The sequence below is a fragment of the Meriones unguiculatus genome, chromosome 4 (genome assembly GCF_030254825.1).
Source record: "Meriones unguiculatus strain TT.TT164.6M chromosome 4, Bangor_MerUng_6.1, whole genome shotgun sequence".
NCBI lineage: Eukaryota > Metazoa > Chordata > Mammalia > Rodentia > Muridae > Meriones > Meriones unguiculatus.
Window position 1 is genome coordinate 131,812,189 of NC_083352.1, and position 18,618 is coordinate 131,830,806.

At 41.3% G+C, this 18,618-nt stretch overlaps 1 protein-coding gene across 4 annotated transcripts in view; it reads left to right on the forward strand.

The window, feature by feature from the left end:
- Ralgapa2 (Ral GTPase activating protein catalytic subunit alpha 2) overlaps positions 1 to 18,618 on the forward strand; it is a 269,491-nt gene that overhangs the window by 158,511 nt on the left and 92,362 nt on the right. For 3 of the 4 annotated variants that reach the window (XM_060383131.1, XM_060383130.1, XM_060383132.1), the window contains 8 exons: positions 453 to 511; positions 4,124 to 4,232; positions 8,887 to 8,997; positions 10,261 to 10,329; positions 10,571 to 10,708; positions 11,736 to 11,919; positions 14,973 to 15,744; positions 17,165 to 17,236. In XM_060383131.1, the coding sequence (XP_060239114.1) occupies positions 453 to 511; positions 4,124 to 4,232; positions 8,887 to 8,997; positions 10,261 to 10,329; positions 10,571 to 10,708; positions 11,736 to 11,919; positions 14,973 to 15,744; positions 17,165 to 17,236 (1,514 nt within the window). Of the gene's footprint in view, positions 1 to 452; positions 512 to 4,123; positions 4,233 to 8,886; positions 8,998 to 10,260; positions 10,330 to 10,570; positions 10,709 to 11,735; positions 11,920 to 14,972; positions 15,745 to 17,164; positions 17,237 to 18,618 lie in introns of those variants that run through there. The other variant, XR_009591640.1, reaches the window with a different exon arrangement.

Below are 18,618 nucleotides of genomic sequence, written 5' to 3' on the forward strand. Positions count from 1 at the left end.
TCAATCCCATTGCTGGCCTGATTAAATGCTACTAATAACCTGAAATTCCAAATTATTTCTTGGGGAATAAAAATAAGCATTTTTTTGTTCTGTCCTCATCTGGCTTTTGAAGCAAACAAAAAATCCCAGCATTAGTCAATCAAGTCTGTAATACCTGATTATAATCTGTAATTCAATGTACAGTGTCTAATCCAATCAAAATAAAATGGAGATTTTCCTATCTGGAAGTCTCAGATGCTTTGCTTGATTTCCACTGGATCCCTAGAAATGCTGTATTGCAGGTTGGCTCAGTTACTCAGGGAAGCTCTGAGGTGAGCCAACTTCTCCCTGAAGGAAGGGCTGCCCGAACTCCCTGGCCTTTTGCTAGCTCCAGGGTGCCTGTGACATGGTCAGCACATGCGGGAAACCAACAGTGACATCAAATTTTCATTTACTGAATTTTGTGTTTTTAGCATTACCTCATAAATATTTTACTGAAGAATGCTACCGAGGAACCAAATGAATGTGCAAGGTAAATGATGACTAAGAGGTAAACTGTTAGAGTTTTAAGATGCACATTTATGTATAAACAGTTAATGTTTTTAACACTCCTGTACATTTCTCTCACAGGCACTGAAATGCATAGTGAGCATATGCTGTGCTGAGCTACTTAAGATATCATCTTACTAGTGAAGGGGAACGGTACAGAGTGTTACATGGAGCGCATTGCCTTCTACATAAGAAAATGCAAATTACAAATAATTGATGTCTTTAGTAGGGAGGAGGATAAAGCAACGGTTTGTGAAACCTGTATGTTTCAGGCAGAGATTGTGAACCGAAGGTGATTTGTGACTCAGGAGACATTTGGCAATGTGTGGAAACACTTGGGTGTTTCTGCCAAGCATCTAAGACTGCTACAATCTGTTACCAAGATAGGCCAGCTATGGAAGGAAGTCCCGCCTCTCCCCTCAAGGTGAAGGCCAGAGCTGGGACTGCTGATAGAGAGAACTTCCATCTCCCAAACTCAGCTTCCTACCTCGTGAAGCCACTTCAGCCTCTGAGTGTCTCAAAGCAATTAGCACATGCCCTGGCCCTTTGGCGCATGGGAAGATGGAGGCCCATAATTCTTTACTCTCTTGTGAACTCTTGTGATTTTAAAGCTTATTAATATTTTTTGGATTTTTTTTGAACTTATCTTCAGTAGATAGATTAGCCCAGTTTTCCTAGTCTGCCGTTTTCAGAAGCTATGTACATTACCAGTTTGTTAACATTGAACTAAACTTGAGTATGAGACATACCCACCTTGATTTATAGATTCTGGTTCAGGAAGTTATATTACACCCAAAGTCTGTACTTCTCCATCCCCATCATGCCCTCACCCTGTTTGGATGTCAGGTCAGAGAGTCTCAGAATATCTTTTGCAGCGGTAGGATTAGAGTCCTTGTACAGTAGTAGAGTTTACTAGTAAAAGGGTCCAATAATTTGTCCATTTCGTCTCTGCTGTTAAATATTTCGTGTAGTCTCTGGTTGTACGGCTCGTCTTGTTACATTTGCCACCGTTACTAGTTTTTTCAAACAGTAAGTTTTTGTCTTTGCTTACCCTTGTACATTTGTTTTTATTTCCAGCTTTGGGCTCTTGCACTCTTATGCTTGTAATATTATTCTTTTGTTGCTTTTAAAAGATGTATGCTTGGTGTATTTTTAACCCTTTTCCTTTAACATTTATGAGTTTTGTAAACAGTTTATCATTAAGGGCTACCTTTTCCAAACTTTCAGGTTTTAATAGTCAATATTTTTCAATTACATTTTTTTCTAATTTTCATTATGATTCCTTCATGGGATCATGTGTTTTTTTTTATTTCCAAATATATGGTTAATTCTATCTTTTAAAATTTTTCAGATTTATCTCTTTTATTTTATGTGAATTAGTGTCTTGCACGGATGTGAGCTACCATGTTGGTGCTGGAAACTGAACCCGGGTTCTTTGCAAGAGCAACAAGTGCTCTTAACTGCTGACCCATCTCCATCCTCCATTTCTCTCCTTTATTGCTACTTTTGTCTCACATGATTACAGTGTCGACCGAAATCTATGTGTGATGACTGTATTTAAAGTCATTAATATTTACTTTATGCCCCCATCTATAGTCACTTTTAGCAGATGCTTGAAAATAATGTACATATGCTTGAAAATAATGTACATAAGGGCTAGAGAGATGGCTCAGTCATTAAGAGCACTTGGTGTTCTTGCAAAGGACTCCAGTTTGGACCCCAGTACTCACCTAATGGCTCACAATCGTCTGTAGCTCCAATCCGAGGTGATCCAGTGCTCTTTTCTGGCCTCCTTGTACACTACAGATATACATGCAAAACACCCCTAAACATTAAATAACAATGAAAAATACTCCACTTAAAAAGAGAAAGAAGGGATTGTACATAGTATTCTTTAATTATTAGGTATACGTTTTTAGGCATAATCTGCATTCCTTCTGGGTTTTTATTGTTACTTTGATCATTTTCTGAGATACATGTTAAAGGCTTCCCACTGCTGTAACTTAATCTGTTTTCTGGTGTTTCTGTCAAAGGCTGTGTTATTAGTTGTATAGGCATTTGGGATTGTCTATCTCTATAGTGAGCCAAATGTATTTATATCTGTATGGCCCTCTTTGTTTTCATTAATAATTTGTTTTATTTTTAGAGATCACTTTATCTGTTCCTGATTTTATACTATATAATGCTTTTAACCTTTTAAAAAATAGCTTTTCTGTATTCCCTTTACGATGCCTTTGCAAAAAGCTGTATGAATCTGGATTTTATGATTGTAAAAGTTGTATGATCTTCATCTTTTAACTGAAACTTTAGTTCATTTGTATTTGTTATTACCGGTTATCTTTTGGGTGTGTTCTTTATCTTATTTAATTTTTTGTTTTTAATTTCATTCCTAAGCATTCCTCCCATTTTTTACCTTTGTTTTCTGCCTCTTTTTCTATGCTTTCTTTATTGGCTTTTAATTTTTCTTTTCCACAGTCAGTTTCATTGTCCTGGGTTTCCGTTTCTAGAAATTTTAATAGGGTTTTTAACAGTCTGTCTTTCCCTTTTCAAAACACCATGCCCCTGTCTTCTGACAGTCTTCCCTTCCTGCCCCTCATGCTCGCTCCCGTCTCTGTTTGACTCTGCATGTGAAAGTGACCCAGCGGCTGGGTCTAGGCCTACCCTCATACATTCTAGCCAGTTTGTAAATACTTGTTAGTCATTCCCAAATAATTTACTGGCCTTTTTAATGACTGTCTCGTATAGCCAGGTTTAGCTGTCCATCCACACACCCGACACCTCAAGGTGCATGGCTTAACGCCCAAATGCCACACAGCCGTGACTGAACCTGGCGCCTTCTCACACCCCGCCCTATTAAGTCTGATGCCCCTCAGATCTCAGCTCAAAGAGCAAACGCATTATCTACTCAGGTTTTCAGCCTGAGGTCTTGTGGAATACCTTTGATTTTTTTTTTTAATTTTCTCATGCTTATCGAATAATCTTTGTAATTCCTTTCCTCAACTTGTTTTATTGATAGAAAGTCACAATTTCTTTGAAGAATAGTTTATATTAGCATGGAGTTTAGAAGAAATAACAATGAAAATATATTTATTTTGAAAGTTACTTTAAAATCAGGTATAGTGTTCGTCTTACATTTGAAGTATGTACTATGTACTTTATAAGAAAAACAATTACAAATCCAACTTTCAGTAATCTAAAATCCATGCTTTTTGTTCCTTCTCAAAATTATCTTAACAATAAAATGTAATAACATTTAGAGTCAACAAAAATGGTGACATGGATTGTAGTCATTAACAAAAAATATGCCACTTGTTTCATGAAATATTTAAGTAAAATTGGTGATTTTGTTTATCCTGAAAACTGGCCCACTGGAAGTTATTCATCTTTTCTCTCACAGAAAAATATTCTGTTAGTATAGCTATAATTGCTGTTCCTTTGAATGAATAGATTTAAAAGCATTTTGTCACTTTAAAATATATTAAATTTCTTACCCAGGGTCCTTCTTCTTGATTAGTTTCTTTAGGTGTATAGATCTTAGTAGGTTTATTCTATATGTCTCATGAGCGTTTTCCTCCCTTTGCTTCTCTTTTGAAAGATGCATTGCCATCTGCTCCCTCGGGGTCTGGATCTGTGAAGAGCTGGCACAGTGTGCCGGCCACCCTCAGGTGAAAGATGCCGTCAACGTGATAGGTGTAACATTGAAGGTATTCTGTTTTTTAATGCTTTTGTGACATTAAGTTCTCTCGTAGGATTTTAACCAGGATTTTAGCCCATTTTTGCATCTCTCTCCATAATAGAGAGAAGGTGGTTAAAAGGTCCTGTTCTGAGTGCCATGGTGATATTCTGCAAGGGTGCCTCCCTGTTGACAGTTGTTCTCAGGCCCCTTATAGTCTTGAGTGTTTGTGGACCAGGCCGAAGTCAGTTACGGCTTGTCTAGTGACTGGACATCGTAGGATGTAAGACAGTGACGTTTCAAGCTGTGACCTCTCTGGCTGAGTGGGTAGGAAGCTGCAGCTTCCTCTTGGGAGCTGAGTGTTCACCTGCTGCCTGAACTTGAGGCATCTGGAGCATCTTCTCTCTTTGCTTTGTTATTCAGGGATGCGCTGCTTATTGAGCATCACATGAAACTAGAATACTGGCAATCTCTAGATACCTTTTAGAATGTCTGTGATAGCTCTGCAAGGTGAGTACCAGAATCCCTGTTTTATACCAGAGGAAATCAAGTCCCAGAGAAATCAGTCACAAGTCCAGGGCAATATAGGCATGAGTGGAAGATCTGGAATTGATTGTGGATATGTGAGGCATACAAGACAGAACTGAACTTCCACTCATATAGGTAGGCTGCCTCTGAAAGCAGAGCTTGCATCCTGCCTTCTTGGTACCTGCGTAGAAACAGTAGACATCATTAACACTGTTACTATCAAATTTGCAGAACCAGTGGTGACTCAGCCAGGTACTGTGTCCAGGGCTTGCCAGTTGTCAGTGGCAAAGGAAGTGTTCCCACTTTACTAGAGAAGAAGAAGAGTAATATGCAGATCTCAGGAGCTTTTTTATGCTGTGGGACTGCTGAATCTAAACTGAAACTCTAAACCATCTGTCTAATACTAGGCCTTTCTTTCTTTTCTTTCTTGAAGCTATGATAGTAACAGTGGGTACAGCAGGTGCTGGGAAATTGTCATTAGACCAATGGCAGCCCTGTTTGCCCTTTGTGCATTGTCATCTTTGGCCCATGGGATGATCAACCCACATTGTTCTTCATCCTTGGAATGGAAAACTGTGGTCTGGCCCCTGCCTGACCAAACTCAACCCCTCTTGTTCCCTATGTGTGTCCTCTAACCCCCATCACCTCATCCCCCTTTCCTTCTGTATAACACCTGGGTTATGTCCTAGAAGCTGGGCAAGTACCTGCTACTGAGCCCTTAATGAAGAATGTAAGAATGTGTCAACAGTGATGCCACGTGGCACAGTTCCCTCTGGCCTGGCCCTTGCTATCATATTTAATCCTGGGAACTATCTCAGGAGGTGAAGTGACACTGCTACCTCATATGTAACAGATGAGGAGAATGGATTGATTGAGACTCTTGACAGGTCTAACCAGGATCCTTTGTCCTCATACCTGGAGCTTCGTACAGTTTCAGTGTTCAGGACACTGACTTCCAAACCACAGAAGAAAAACTACTGGATATAAGTTGTTGATGTGTGTGGATCTCAATTTACCTTGAAAGTAGCCCATTCTTCTCAATTCTAGGGTATTTTTCAGTTTTTTCTTTCTTTTCTGAAATCTAAACATACACATTTAAGTTAGTTTTCTAGCTTTATCCTTTACCTAAGAACACTTAGTAAGTTGATGGTGTCTAAGAAATGTAGAACTTCCTATATAGTATGGAACAGAGATAGAAATTGATGGCAGCTTGGGGTTGCAGGGGTGACTCTGTGGTTAAAAGAACTGGCTGCTCTTCTAGAGGACTTAGGTTCAGTTCTCAGCACCCACAGTTCAGAACGATGTAACTCTGGTCGTTGGGGATTTTGTGTCTCATTCTGAACTGCAAGGACACCAGGCATGCACATGGTGCAGCCATCCATGCAAACATAGCACTATACACATTAGATAAATAAAGAGATCATTTATTTCAGAGAGTTTAAATAACAGAGGTGCAGAATCACAGAAGAACAGATTTTCTTCTTTGTATGAATTCTCAAAATGCCTGTAATTTTTCTGTATTTATGAAGGAAAACAAAGGCACCAGAAAAAAAAATCCACTTGTGCCTTTGTCCTATCAGAGTGTTCATCACAGTGCCAGGTTGTTACAGTTTGTGCATAGGTCTGACCAGTCCGACGACCCACAGGCTAGAGTACTTGGCAGATAATGCAAGACAGACACTAGCCTGCTCCATAGCAACTCCAGTTTCTAGGAAATACAAGCTATACTCACCTGTTGTACTCAGCTTGTGCCTTCAGCTCTTTGCCTTTAGTTCAGCGTTGGCATGTTGTCAGTCTTCCATGGCTGTGTGATAGGTGAGTGAGTGAGTGGTTTCTTTTATCTCTGCCATCCTCCACATCACTCACTTGTGTGCATACTGCTACCCTAGCAGTCCCTGTCTCAAGATCCTTCACTGCCTGCCTCAGAGCCTGTGCCTCCTCTGCACACACATACTGATGCTCACATAGAGGGAAGCTCAGCTCTCCATCTGCATCCCTCCAGGATCAGCTCAGCCCTCCATCCTACTACTTTGTCTCTGACTGCCCCATGTTTCCCTGTTCTGTCCTAAGCCCCTTTTCTTGTCTCCCACAGCCCTTGTTCTTTTCCCGTTGTCGTAAGAGCCTTACTAGCATCCATTCGTTCTTCTACTTCCTCAGTGCTTCATCTTCCCCTAGAACAGGACATGCACATCCCACTGCTGGCCCTACCAATAGTGGTAACAATTTAAGAAAATAGGAAAATGTATTACAGTTTCTTATAGTGCTATTGTAGAGGAAATGAAACAGGGTGGAATGAAACTGAAGGTGTGGACTACTTCATGGAGACAGTAAAATTTTGTGTGAGGATCTGAGCAATATAGCAGTGCCAGGCACACTAGACCTGAGAACTAAAAAATCTGAAGCAAAGCCAGGAACAAGTGCAAAGGACAGAAACACCCAGGGTGTTTGAGGGGTGTCCAGGGACATTCAGGTCATCTGGAGTCTAGATGAGCAAGGAGGGCTGTGAAGAGCCCCTGAGTGTTCATGTGACTTAGATTAAGCAACACAGGGCCATTGACTGTCAATAATGAGGCACAGAGAGTAGTGTAGCCTCTAGGTTCTGGCCAAGACAGGAAGCACAGGTCCTTGTCCCATTCATGTATACTTAGCAAGATGTTGAGGGCTTTGCACAGATTACCTCTTTGACATCTACCTCAAAAGAAAATTCTGTAAAGAGAAACTATGCTGAAAGCAACTATTCGGATAAAGAGTTTATTGGGACTTGCAGTTCCAGAGGGTTAGAGTTCATGTCTGTCATGGCAGGAAGCACTACGGCAAGCAGGCAGCATGGTGCTGGAGTGGTAGCTGTGATATCACATTTTGAGACAGCAGTCAAGAGGGAGATGGAAATCTGAGCCCACCCAAAGTGGCATACCTTCCCAAATAGTTGTAACTACTTGGGACCAAGTTTTTAAACATAAAATCTTATGGATGCCATTCTCATTCAAACTACCACATTCCACTTTCTGGTTCGCATAGGCTTGTGGCCATATCATAATGCAGTCTACATTCGGTCCAACTTCAAAAGTCATCTGAGTCTATCACAGTCTCAATACAGTTTAAAAGTTCAAAGTCCCTTCTGAGACTCAAGGCAATCTCTTAACTTTAACCCCTTGTAAGTTATAAAAGCAAATGTCATTCCAACATACAATAACACAGTATACATTTACTATTTCAAAAGGTAGGAATCAAGGCATAGTGAGGAAATAATGGAATACCAAAACTCAGCAAGAAAGATTCCAAATCCTATATCTCTATGTCTGATGTCAAAGATCTGCCCTTCCAGTTTTTTTTTTTGACTGAAGTATATACTAGCCTATGGGAGCCATTCTATTTCAAGCTAGCACAGACAGCTTTAGAAAACACACCCAGAATTATTGAACATACCCGGGTCCGTAGATTATATCTTTAAGTTCTGATTTTACACATTTCTTTTTTTTAAAGATTTATTTCTTTATTATGAGTACAATGTTCTGTCTGCATGTACACCTGAAGGCCGGAAGAGGGCACTAGATCTCATTTTAGATGGTTGTGAACCACCATGTGGTTGCTGGGAATTGAATTCAGGACCTCTGGAAGAGCAACCAGTTCTCTTAACCTCTGAGCCATCTCTCCAGCCCCTTACACATTTCTTAGTATGTTACTTGTGTGCTGTTTTTATTTCCTTGGGTAGAAAGTCATTTGATTAATTCTGTTTTTCTGAAGAAAGCATCTTTCTTACAGAACTGTTAATGACAATTTATCAGTGACAGAATTGGTTACATTTATGCTGAAGGTTCAGCTCACAGAGAACACGTAACCATGTACTCTAATATCCTCAGGTTGTCAATAGTACGATTTATGTGAACTTGATACAGCATTTGAAATTTGGGCTTTAATTTCTAGGCAAATAATAACCACCTCTTGAACAGAATATATACATTAATGTGGATGAGTCCAAGCAGACAACAAAGCGGAACGGAGTGGTCATGTACAAACGATGTTTATTGGACATGGTTTTCATCAATTGCGTATAAGATGTGTGTTTAGGGCTGGGAAGAGCAAATGGCCTGTTCTTCCTCCAGAACGTACACTTGCTGAGTTGCTCTGTTGACTTGGGGTTTTGGTTCCTTTTGTAGTTTCCTAACAAGATCGTGGCTCAGGTAGCCTGTGATGTTCTTCAGATGTTGGTTTCCTACTGGGAAAAACTTCAGAGGTTTGAAACTGCTCTTCCTCGAAAAATGGCAGAAGTAAGTCCTTTAGCTATAATGCTAAAGTGTCCATATTTCCTTCTTAATAATGTATTTGATGGCTAATTAACTCTAGATACTCAAATAATTTTTAGAGAAGCAACTATTAAACTGCCATGTGAGCCCTGCTTTCTGGCAGTATTGGCTGGCTCTTCTCAACTGCGATTCTAGTCACTATGCAAAGAAGCCTGCAGAGGCTGATGCTTGGAGAGTTTGAAAGGCAGACACAACCACAACAAAGAGACCTTTTGTAGGTTGGGCTTTATTCATTGAGAGTAATTTGGATGGTGCCAACAAGGAGTAGACAGCTGGTTTAATGCCTTTGCGGGGCGGGGTCTGACTGTTGTGTAAAGCAGGAGTTGTTCCCAGGCTAAAGCCCTGGGCCACGCTTGCTGCTGTGGCATGGTTACTCAAAGTAATGAGATCAGTGCAGGATTAATCTCTGAGGGGGTGGTGGCTGGGAGAATGGGCAGGAGGAACAGGAAGTGTCATCTCAGCCACAGTTTCTTGGAGGTCGGCTACAACCCCGGAGTCTTTGCTCAGAGCCAGGCAGGGACTAACTCACAGGTGCCTATAATACAGCACAGCAGTGCCTGGCACTTTTTACAACTACTTCTTCAAGCAAGCCCTGTTTTTGCCCATCCAGTGGAGACTCTGAAGAAATTTGGTTTGTCCCCATAAAGGATGGCTAGGAGAGAAAAGAAGTGATGCAGATTCATTTCCTTCCAACCCTAGACGGACTTCATTGGTTGAGATCACTTTCTCCTCTTGGAGTCACATCAAGAGTCATAAGCGGTTTTTGACCTCAAGTGGCCTTTTACTTTGCTGTAGAATGTAAAGTTGGGCTTAGTGTCACCTTGCTATTATCTAGACAGGACACCTGTGGGAATGAGCAGCGTGCTGTGATGTCAGAACAGGAGGTGGGGACCTGTGCTGATTTACAAGACTGCAAATGGGAACCTTTCCATAATTATTTTTGAAAACTTATTATCACTTTACTAGAAATGTGGGACTAATAGTAGAAATTACGTGACTATAGCAAGAACTATCCTAGCCTTGAAGTCTCAGTGCCCCATAAAAGAAATAGAAACCATTGCATAACGGTAATTTTCAAATCTCCTACAAGTAGCCCTCCGTGCAGGATCATCGTCCAGTGAGTAGTCACCAAGCTGTGTTTAGCTGCAAGGCCATCTTGGGATTCTTAACATATGGCTTCTAAACTGTAATTATTCTCTGCTTGACTGGGTTCTATCTTTCATGCAGATCCTTGTGGCCACAATTGCATTCCTTTTACCAAGTGCAGAGTACTCCTCAGTGGAAACAGATAAAAAGGTAAGTGACATGTTAGGTTGCTTTTCCCAGAGTGGTAACTAATATTACAGATGTTATAAATGTCATATTTATAATGTTGGCTTTAACATTTTCCCATGTAAGCTCTTTTTTGTTTACTTATTTCCCTTGCATTTGTGTGGTCATTAAATATTGAGTAGATAGAGGGACAGTTCTGTTTATTTTTGCATGCAGTAGGTCCTAAGGGCCAGAGTGTAAATTCTGGATATGTTTCTTCTTCTAGTTTATTGTGTCCTTGCTCCTCTGCCTCTTGGACTGGTGCATGGCGCTGCCTGTGAGTGCCCTTCTCCACCCTGTGTCCACCGCAGTCCTGGAGGAGCTGCATCCATCCCGGGCTCCCTTGTTGGATTATATCTACAGGGTGAGTCTCCTCTAAGCTTTGGACACAGACCATGGACTTACAGATTAAAAATTACCAAAATGTTGTGCATTTATGTATTTGTGCTTTCTGAAAATGACCTGTTTCCACAGGTTATGCATTTGGAAAGAGATGAGTAATTAATGAGTAAGCAAAACAGAAACAGTTGTAGAGAATCAGTAGTCACCAAGGCAAAGATACATACATTCACATAACTGTCACCTTTAAACAATTGCTTTTGGTCAGAATGTTCCCAGTCTTCGTGGCACATGATCTGTCTACTTCATTTCAAAATGGACTGTTTATAATATAGGAGGGTCTACAGCATCAGCTTCACAAAGATCTTGTTTATCATAGTATGAAAAAACCACCTTAATGCTTGCAGTAATCTCCTTGCCTTAAATACACCCCAGGAGGCAGGTGTGGCTGTGCATGGTTGTAATCCCAGTGTTTGGGTCATGGGGGCAAAAGGACTGCCTTAAGCTCAAGGCAGCCTAGTCGGTGTAATAAAGCCCTGACTCAAAGTCAGAACCAAAATAAAAGTAAAAGCACACACAGGAAAAAATCCTTAGGGTTATGAGTTAAAAAATCTCCCTTGGTGAGAAGTAAGAGACTTTGAAATCTGTATTTACTTTACTTTTATTTAATTATACTTTCAAAGTTGTAGTAAATCATTTCTAATAATTTATGGACTCATGTGTTGTACTGATTTAAACTCAGGTTGTGGCCACCCTTCCCTCTACCATGAGAGCTTTCCCACAGCCTTCTTTCATCACCTGGGCTGGCTCCTTCGTCCTTGTTGCCTTTGGAGGATGAAAGGCTGAGGTGTGTGCAACAAGAACAGAAACAGGCACCTTTTCCCCATGTTTTCTGTTAAAAAAAAACAACCTTAAGAATGGAAAGAAGCCCATATTCTGACATGTTCCTAGGAAGGGGTCCTCCTGATTCTGGAGTACTGTGGGAGCTGGACAATTGGTACGGGCTCAGGAGGGGTGCGATGCAGCATGCCATTCCTGTCTGCTCTCCTCAGGTTCTTCACTGCTGTGTCTGTGGCTCAAGCACATACACACAGCAGAGTCACTACACTCTGACCTTAGCGGACTTGTCGTCCACGGATTATGACCCCTTCCTGCCTCTGGCAAATGTGAGGAACTCCGAGCCCGTCCAGTACCATTCATCAGCAGACCTGGGGAATCTGCTGACTGTGGAAGAGGGTGAGTGTGACTGCAGATACACAGTCTTATGGGCAGGAAGGGTTAAGACTGTAGTCTTGTCCATGCTTGTGTTTTGGGTTTGTTTTGAATCTACTTGTTGAAGTTTATAAGGTCTCTGATGGTGAACTGCCTTCCCTGTTTCTTCCTCCGTTTTCCTATTATTTTTCCTCCTCTCTTTTTGCCCCCATCTTAAATTTCATGTGGTTTTGTGTTCATGAAAACCTGTTCATCTCACACCCGTGGAACACACAAAAAGGGCTCAATTTCCATCCCCAAGAAGCTTTACATCTAGGCAGGTTGGTAGCATCTTCAGGACTTCCCTTAGGGAAGAACTTAAGCTAGATGCAGCAGGTGGGGATCTGCTCATAGAGTGTCCAGACCAGGGGCCCCTCAGGAAGGAAGCATTAAACCCTGTAGCAGACCTGTCTCATGGGCCTTTGGTGGAGTGAGAAGAGACACAGCAGGCTATGATCAGGTGAGAGTGCAGGGTGTACAGTGCACCCTAAAATAAGATTTACCCCCATTTTAATGACTTATTTGGGCCATTATATATAATTGATATAATTACTACTTTTAAATAAGTTACAAGCAAGAGACCCAGTCAGGTCACGTGTGAGTGCATGTGCTCATATGGTTGTTTATTGTTAGGAACTACTTAAAGCAGAAAGGAGGGGAGGGGCTTCAGGAGGTGAGAGGGAAAGGATAGCCAGATATTCCAGCTTTGTATTTCCTCTAGGAATTGAGAGAGAGAGAGATACTTGTAGTCAGTCTCTCCTCTCTCTCTCTCTCTCTCTCTCTCTCTCTCTCTCTCTCTCTCTATCTCTGGGTTTTGAAAGCCCTGAGCTGGTGTTGTCAATAGTAGAATCCAGATCATCTCTGGTTTTCAGGGAATGCAGAGAAAGTATACTTAGCTGAAATGTGGCAGGAGGAGAGGACAGTGTTTCAAAAATGCTTCTTTTCCTGACTACAGAACCAGACAGACCCATTTGCAGTTTTATTAGAAGTGTCATGGTGGTATGGCTTACAGCCTGATTAATAGGACTCCAGGTCATTTTTCCTTTGTAGAATTCCAGCACTCACAAAATACAAACCAAAAGCACACCCTTAGTGAGTAAAAGGAGAGGACAGTCACTTTCCCAACTGGACTCCCTGTCTTGCTCTTTGTCAGCTTGTACCTTTATCATTAGTTTTATTCCTGTCTTGCTGTCATTAAGATGGTGTGGTTCAGAGGATGAACTGTGAACTCCCAGCTGCTTTCATGTGTGTCTGTGGCAGGAACATTTCTTAGCTGGAGCATTATTTTTCTTAATTATATAGAAATCTTAAATATTTGCTGTGGGAACACGTTTAAGTTTAGAAGAGTTGTAACTGACCTCTTGTTTCTTAAAAAGAAAAAATGAACCTTTGTATGTGACATTTTACTTTCTATTATTGGATATAGAGTCCATGTACATTGAAAAAACAGATAAGAAATCCTAGAAAATTCAAGATGATCTTGTTCACCTCACTCATTGCCTAGAATTTCCCCTTTTTCATAGATTTGGTTTTTTTTCTAGGCTTTTTATATAGCACAAAACAATATTATAAGAAAGCCAGTTGGGTAATGTCTAAAGCTAAAGGCATGTAGCATGAACTCATATATTTATAATGCTTTATGTGCTAATTAATATTTGGTTTTTCACATTGTGGTTTTAAAACCCAATTACTTCCTAAAGCTCTAAGCTCAAATTATAAACCTTGACTTACATATAGACCCTTTTTCCATACAAATTTTTAAAATTTCACTTTCACTTGTTATTAAATTGATGCATTAGGCTTTTATAAATTTTGCCGGTTGAAGTTTTCCCAGCTATTCTCAGCCTGAAGTACTCATTTTAGTTACTAGTTATAGGTGTAGTGTATCTGTCTTTCCATTTTACCTCATATAAAGCCCTGGTACCTCATGTTGTTGTCCAAGTCTTTGTATACATTTAAGCCAAAATTTTATAAATTAGTTGCTCCTGGATAGTAAATCATTAAGTACAAATTTTGTTAAGTTCTTCTATGGTTTATTAATATGAAAAACTCTCTTAAATATTTTTATTATAATTTTTTATTTTTATATTAATTACAGTTTATTTACTTTGTATCCCAGCTGTAGCCCCCTCCCTCATTCCCTCCCAATCCTACCCACCCTCCCTCATCTCCTCCTTGCCCCTCTATAACCTAGAACCCCTGTTTGGGTGTAGCCCATGGCAGCTCAGTATCCAAGTGGCTTCCCTAGTAAGGGGAACAGCGACTGTCTCTGGCATGAACTCTATGGCTAGCTCCTTGACCTCCCCAGCCCCCCGTGTGAGGAACAGCCTTGCTAGGTCACAGAGGAGGACATTGCAGCCAGTCCTGGTGAGACCTGATAAGCTAGGGTCAGATGGAAAGGGAGGAGGACCTTCTCTTAAACATTTTATGTGCCCTAAACAAAAAACATAAATTGTCACAACGATTATTAAACATATTATTTCCAGTCTTTTAAAGTAGTGCCAAGGTTTATTAATGTCCTTATCGGGTTTACCTTCACACATCAGAAGGGGTTCTCTAGCCACTTTCTGGTCACAACTATCCCTCCAAGTAGGTTTTTTATTGTCATCTGAGTCCCTGAGCTGTATCTGTCTAAGAGGGGGAGTCCTGTATCTACAGACTTTTAAAGTCTGTTTCTGAGTAACATCTTCATGTAAGTTGGTTCTATAGCAGTGTATTTCAACCATCTGCTTATATTCAAATAAAATTAGTGTCAAAAAAGAAAAGAGACATGAAAAAAACCAATCTCACACTTAAAAATCAAACATTTAGCTGGGTGTGATAGTGATACCTTTAATCCCAGCAGAGGCAGAAGCAGGTGGATCTCTACGAGCTCCAGCCAACCTGGTCTGCAGAGTAAATTCTAGGCCAGCCAGTGCTACAGAGTGACTCCTTGTCTCCCCAAAGAAAACAAAAGTAACAGTCAAACATTCAAACTCTTGGCTGAAATTTTGTGGTATCCCCACTGTCTCCTCACATTTTCTTCCTTCTGTTCACAGAGAAAAAGAGGAGAAGTGTGGAATTGATCCCTCTCACTGCACGAATGGTGATGGCTCACCTGGTGAACCACCTAGGCCACTACCCACTGAGTGGGGGCCCTGCTGTGCTGCACAGCCTGGTCAGTGAGAACCATGATAATGCCCACGTGGAAGGAGCTGAGCTGTCCTCGGAGGTGTTCAGGAGCCCAAACCTGCAGCTCTTTGTATTTAATGACAGCACCCTCATCTCCTATCTTCAGACCCCAGCAGAAGGACCAGCTGGAGGGGCTTCAGGGGGCTCCCTCTCAGATGTGAGAGTCATTGTGAGGGACATCTCAGGGAAGTACTCTTGGGATGGCAGGGTTTTATATGGACCTCTAGAAGGCCACTTGGCACCCAGTGGAAAGAATCCCTCATTTCAGATTTCTAGTTGGCATCATCACCCATGCGGACCTCAGAAAGATTTGTCTCACAGTGAGGAGGGAGATGATATGCTTGACAAATTACTTGAAAACATTGGCCATACAAGTCCTGAATGCCTTTTACCTTCACAACTAAATCTAAATGAGCCTTCCCCACCCCCGTGTGGAATGAACTGTGACCAAGAGAAGGAGATCATTGAGGTCATCCTGCGCCAGAACACACAGGAAGAGGAGTATATCCAGCGGTGTAACTCTGATTCTGCCGTGAAGGTCACCAGCCAAGGGCAGCCTTCACCTGTGGAGCCCCGGGGACCCTTTTATTTCTGCAGATTGCTGCTTGACGATTTGGGAATGAATTCCTGGGACAGAAGGTAACCGAGCTCTGAATGTTTTATTATTGTTATGTGAGGTTAAAGAATGAGAAAAGGAGGTTTTTCTGGACTTCAGTGTATTTACAAATTATTTTTAGCTACTGGATTAAAGACAAATAAAACTAAATGTGCTATACTGGTACACAGCTTGAATTCAAAACACCCAGCAGACCTTTGAAAGCAGATGAAGCATCATTTTTTCCCTCCTTGCTTCCCTAATCATTATTATTTCTGCTTTCATATAAGATGCAAATGGACTACAAAGTGAGGAAACCAACTGTCTGGCCATAGGATTGATAAGAAATGTGAACTTGCTGCCCCTCATACAAAGGACAGCGGCATGGGAGGCTAAGAGAAGCCGTTTGGTCCCATGGACAGGGAGGGTAGTGGAGGAGACCTCGGAGGAGAGGGTGGGACGAAGTGGGCCTGAGAGTGGAGTGCAGCTTTAAAGGCAAGGAGTCCACAGGGCTCACACGTGAGGGACGTACCTGCTGACTGAAGGGCATCTCATGTCGCTAGATAGTAGCAGGTTAGAGTGGGATTGTTACATCTTCGTGTACTCAAGGAAAGTGGGGCTCATTTTGCAGACTTCTGAATTACTCTTCTTTTGCTATGATAGAACACTATAAACAAGGCAACTTACAGAAGAAAGAGTTTATTTTGGACATACTGTCCCAGGTGCTTAGTATCCATGAAGGCAGGAATAGCAGGTGCCAGACATGACAGCTGGACAACAGCTGAGAACTCACCTTTCTAACTGCTGGCAGGAAGCAGAGAAGGTACACAAGAAGTGACACATGGCTTCTGAAATCTCAGAGCCTGCCCCCAATGACCTACTTTCTCTAGCAAGGGCTCATCTCCTGAATTTACCCAAATAGAACCACCAAATGGGGAACAAGTATTCAAATACCCGAGAATTTGGGGGGGGGCATCACATTCAAACCTCTACAATATCTATCAGCTCTTCAGCAAATGAGATTGCAGATGGCTAGATGGTGGTTAGCTTAGTGGCACTATACTATGAAGAGACACCTGACCATGGCAGCTCTTATAAAGGAAAACATTTAATTGTGGCTTGCTTAAAGGCTCAGAGGTTTAATCTGTTGTAATCCTGGCGAAAACCACAGTAGAATGCAGGTGGACATGTACTGGCTAGTAGCTCACAACTGCACATCTGGATCCTCAGGCAGCAGAAAGGGAGAGATACTGGACCTGGCTCGAGCTTCTGAACCTCAGAGCCCTCCCCCAACAAGGCACACCTCCTTAGTAGTGCCACTCTGTAATGACCGAGCATTCAAAGATACAAGCCTATGGGGTCATTCCTACTCAAACCACCACAGCGGCTGTGTGTGGATTAGAAAGTGGCAAAGTTGGTCTGTGGTCACATGGACTTCTTCTTGAATACTTTTTGTCTTTATAGGAAGAATTTTCATTTGTTGAAGAAAAATTCAAAATTATTGAGAGAGCTAAAGAATCTGGACTCGCGTCAGTGGTACGTGAAAGTATACCGAAATATCTTTTCCTGTCTAACTTTGTGAGTGCATGCTACCAAAGAAATACAGTTTCAGAAAAGAAGGCACTTACGGAGACACCCAAGATATACAGATACAGTATATCTGTAGCCCAGAATCTGCTGATGTTGATCTTGACTGAACCCTGGTGTTGTGTTGTATTGTGTTGTGTTGTGTTGTGTTTTATTTTGTTGAGACAGGGAATCTAAAGTTGCTCAGGCTGGCTTTCAACATACTCTATGGCCCAGACATAATAGGGCTCAAGCATGTAATTCTCCTGCCTCAACCCCCAAGTTGCTGGGCTCATGGGCTTTCTCTAATCTTCAATTGAAAGAAAGAAAGAGGGAAAAAGAGAGAGGAGAAAGGAAGAGAGGAAGGAAGGAAGGAAGGAAGGAAGGAAGGAAGGAAGGAAGGAAGGAAGGAAAGAAGGAAAGAAAGAAAGAATACTCCCAATCTTGTTTTCTTAACTTCATGGCCTCTTTTTCATTAATTATTGTTACATACACAAAAAGATTTTTTATTAAGTCCTCAGTCTGTTCCTATAACCTCAGTCTGTTCAGTGTTGTTTGTATGTATGTGTGTTGAGGGCTGACCATTGGAGTGATGTCTGCAGTGGTTGTACTGCGTATTCCCATCAGCAATGAAGACAGCACTCCCAAGTGCCGCATGCTACCCTGTGTTTATTTGATGACAGCCATTCTGACTGAGTGAGATGAGACAGAATCTTACGGCAGTTGTAATTGCATGTCTGTGTTGGCTAAAGATGTTGAACACTCTTAAAATTATTTATAGGCCACTTGTATTTCTTCTTGTAAGAACTATTCTATTCCTTAAACTTTGTTGATTTGGTATTTAACTTTGTGATTCTTCATATATCTTATATATCAGGCCCTGTCTGACATTAGTTGTCAACGTCTTTTTGTTTTGTTTTTTTCTTACTCTACAGTTGTCTCTTTAGGATGCTTTTTTCTCCTTTGCTGTGCAAAAGTATTTTAATTTGGATAATACCATTTGCTAGTTCTTGAAGTTATTTTCTCTGCTGGTAAAAGTCCCCCTTTTTTTTTTTTTTTTTTGCCTTGAAGTTTTTTTCCCAATTTACTGCCAGTTTTACTCTGGCAGCTTCAGTGTAAAATGTAGGTCTTTTGTTTGTCTGTTAGCTTGCTTGCTTCAGTTTTGGTTTTTTGAGACAGGGTTTCTCTGTGTAAAGGATCCTGGCTGTCCTAGAGTTTGCTCTGTAGACCAGGCTGGCCTCAAACTCAGAGATTCTCCGCCTCTGCCTCTCCAAGTGCTGGGATTAAAGGTGTGTTCCACCTTGCCCAGGTTTAAAAATGTAAGTGTTTAGTCCATTTTGAAGTGGTTTAAA